Source organism: Sceloporus occidentalis, unplaced genomic scaffold (genome assembly GCF_023333645.1).
Source record: "Sceloporus occidentalis isolate IW3139 unplaced genomic scaffold, rSceOcc1.0.p SCAF_1, whole genome shotgun sequence".
Classification (NCBI taxonomy): domain Eukaryota; kingdom Metazoa; phylum Chordata; class Lepidosauria; order Squamata; family Phrynosomatidae; genus Sceloporus; species Sceloporus occidentalis.
Window position 1 is genome coordinate 288,286,645 of NW_028316981.1, and position 2,674 is coordinate 288,289,318.

The 2,674-nt window shown below is 57.1% G+C and overlaps 1 protein-coding gene across 1 annotated transcript; it reads right to left on the bottom strand.

The window, feature by feature from the left end:
• Window positions 1–1,729: 1,729 nt before the first annotated feature.
• LOC149324042 (uncharacterized) lies at window positions 1,730–2,295 on the bottom strand. The gene is made up of 2 exons (XM_089513263.1): window positions 2,038–2,295; window positions 1,730–1,920 (listed from the first exon to the last, which is right to left on the bottom strand). The coding sequence occupies exons 1-2, from the start codon at window positions 2,204–2,206 to the stop codon at window positions 1,784–1,786; spliced, it is 306 nt and encodes a 101-aa protein (XP_089369389.1). The 5' UTR covers window positions 2,207–2,295; the 3' UTR covers window positions 1,730–1,783.
• Window positions 2,296–2,674: the final 379 nt, after the last annotated feature.

Here is a 2,674-nt window from a genome sequence, read left to right on the forward strand (position 1 = left end):
TACCGTGACCGCTCACCTCTCTCCCGGGCCAGTGCACCCGCCAGCGATGGCAGTGAGGCCGAAGAGAATATGCAATGTAAACCCTATATTTATGTTTATAACTGCATGGCTCAACTGCGCAATTGTGGCATGTTTCTTTCACTGCTTACTGTGCTGGTATGTTTGCAAGGTTGCTGTGGAAGTAGGATTGTGAGTGTCCCTGGCATGGCCATGTGCTGTATGTGTCCCACATTCCTAAGGCACCCCTCCCTTGCATGTAAATCTCTCCTTTCCCCACGCCCTTAGTTTGAAGCTCTACCCTTTGCCACAGCTTTGAGTGAGAGTTTCTGCATGGCAGAATGGGGTTGGACTAGATGGCCCTCAGGGTCTCTGCTAACTGCAGGCTTCTATGACTCTCTGGTTGTATGTCTCATAGTAGGAGGACGAACAGAAGAAGAAGAAGGAGAAGAACCACCTCCAGCTAATCCTATAGCTGCCATGACACCAGAGGAGCGACTTGCGACCAAGAAGAAAAGGGTGCGTCCGTCAGCAGCTACTAGAACTGTGGCGGCTGTGGATCAGCTCAAGGCTTGCTCAGCAGAGCACATGACAGCACTGATGCAGCAGGGGCAGCGAGCCTTTGAGGACAGGGAGAGGGGCAGACAGTCCCGCAGGGAGCTCATGGAAAGGGCACTGGGATTTCAAGAGAGGACACTACAAGTTCAAGAGAGGGCACTGGGATTTCAAGAGAGGACACTAGAAGTTCAAGTGAGGGCAGTGGAAGTTCAAGAGAGGGCCGTTCAGAACCAGGATAGAGCAATAGACAGGTCAGACCAACATCACGAGACCACAGTCCAGGAGCAGAGGCGACTCAACACCACCTTGGAAGCGCAGACTGTTCTGATGGGGCAAATGCTGGAGATCGTGAGAGGAGGGCAGGGTGGCCCGAGACGCAGAAGGGTACGTAGGGAGCAGGGTGGAAGAGGCAGGGCTGTCCCCAGGGTCGTGGAGGAAGGGGTTGAGCAGCAGGAGCCCCCAGCAAGAGGTGGAAGAGGCAGGGCTGTCCCCAGGGTCGTGGAGGAAGGGGTAGGGCAGCAGGAGCCCCCAGCAAGAGCAATCCTTCCAGCTGAGGAGCAGGGAGTTGCCATGGAGGTGGAACTGTCTCAGCAGCCTCTTGCTGGGCCATCCTCCAGCCTCTTCAGTGACTCAGTGGCAGTCCCACCGCCCACAACTCGCCCCCAAAGGCAAAGGGCAACTAGAGGGGGCCTGGGATCAAGGGGCAGGGAGCACTGACATGGCACTAGGTCCCATGATGTCCCATAAAGACATCATTTCGCCTCCCAGGGTATGTGTTCCCTCCCAGCCCTATCTAATCTATTCTAATCTTACTGTTCCCTCTTCCCACCATGCCTGGCTCACTGGTCCCCAAACCAGCAATGTCCAAACTCTGTCCTTCCAGGTGTTTGGACTTCATCTCCCAGAAGCCCCAGTCCCCTTGCCCTGTGGTCTGGGATTCTGGGAGATGAAGTCCAAATGCCTGGAAGGACAGCGTTTGGACATTGCTACCTCACAGCACTCCTGCCTAGGTTTAGAGTGCACAGTTGCGCCTAAGCTGTCACATTCACACACACAGCCACACTGCTGCAGTTGCGCATAATTAACCACACAATTTTTTTTTAAAAAAATAAAGTTTTTTATTAACAATAACAAAACATTTTTTATTTACATATATACAAAGGGAAGAGGGATGGTAAAGGGTGGTGGTGAAGGGGGATGGCAGAGGGGGCAGGGGAGGGAAGCTGCTTCAGGGAGGAGGAGGTGGGGGTGGGGCGGGAAGCCGGCGGAGGATTTCTTGGAGCGTGTGCTCCATGGAGGACACTCTCTCCGCCAGCTTCTCCACCTTGTCCTCCAGGGCAGCGAACCTCCGCTCCGTCCGGTTCTCTGCGGGGGGAAAAGAAAGAGGATGGTTAGGATCAGCCTGTGGAGCCCATCACCCACTCCCACAGGCAGGGTTTCTTGGGACCCCCCTCCCTTCCCTGGGTTCACCTCTACACTTACCTCGCTGCCGGGCTTGGAGGACTCGATCTAGGGCCCTGGCATCGAGGGCCAAGTCCCCTGGCTCCCTTGGCAGGCAGCGGCTCGGCCCAGGCTCCTCTTCCTCGGTGGCAGCAACAGCAGCAAGGACTTCAAGCCCTGCAAAAGAGGAAGGAAAGGCCCAAGTTACCATGCTGGCATGGCAGAGGAAGGCACAAGTGTCGTGGGGGCTGCAGTCAGGCAACCCCCACCCCTCACCCTGGGGACCTACCTGCCGCCAGAGGAGCCTGCTCTGGTTGCGGAGGGGCCACAGCAGCTGGTCCTGGCTGTGGCCCACCCTCGGGGACATCCTCGTCCCCCGAGGATGGTGGAGAGGGCGACCTGGCACGGTGCCCTCCCTCCCTCCGCCTCGGCCGCACGCCTGCAGAAGGGAAGAGGAGGGATGGCATTGGCACCATGCAGGAAGGAGAGGAGGGCAAGGGAAGGGTCAAGGAGGGTAGGACAGGGCATGGCAAGAGCTCTGACTTACCTGGAGGACGGCGATCTTCCGGTCTGGGCCTATCTCCCCTGACCCACAGGTCCTTCAGCCGCGAGAAGAATGGTGGCCGCCTGTCAACCGGGGGCTCCTCTCTGAAATCCTCAAGGGTTTCAAAGAACGCTG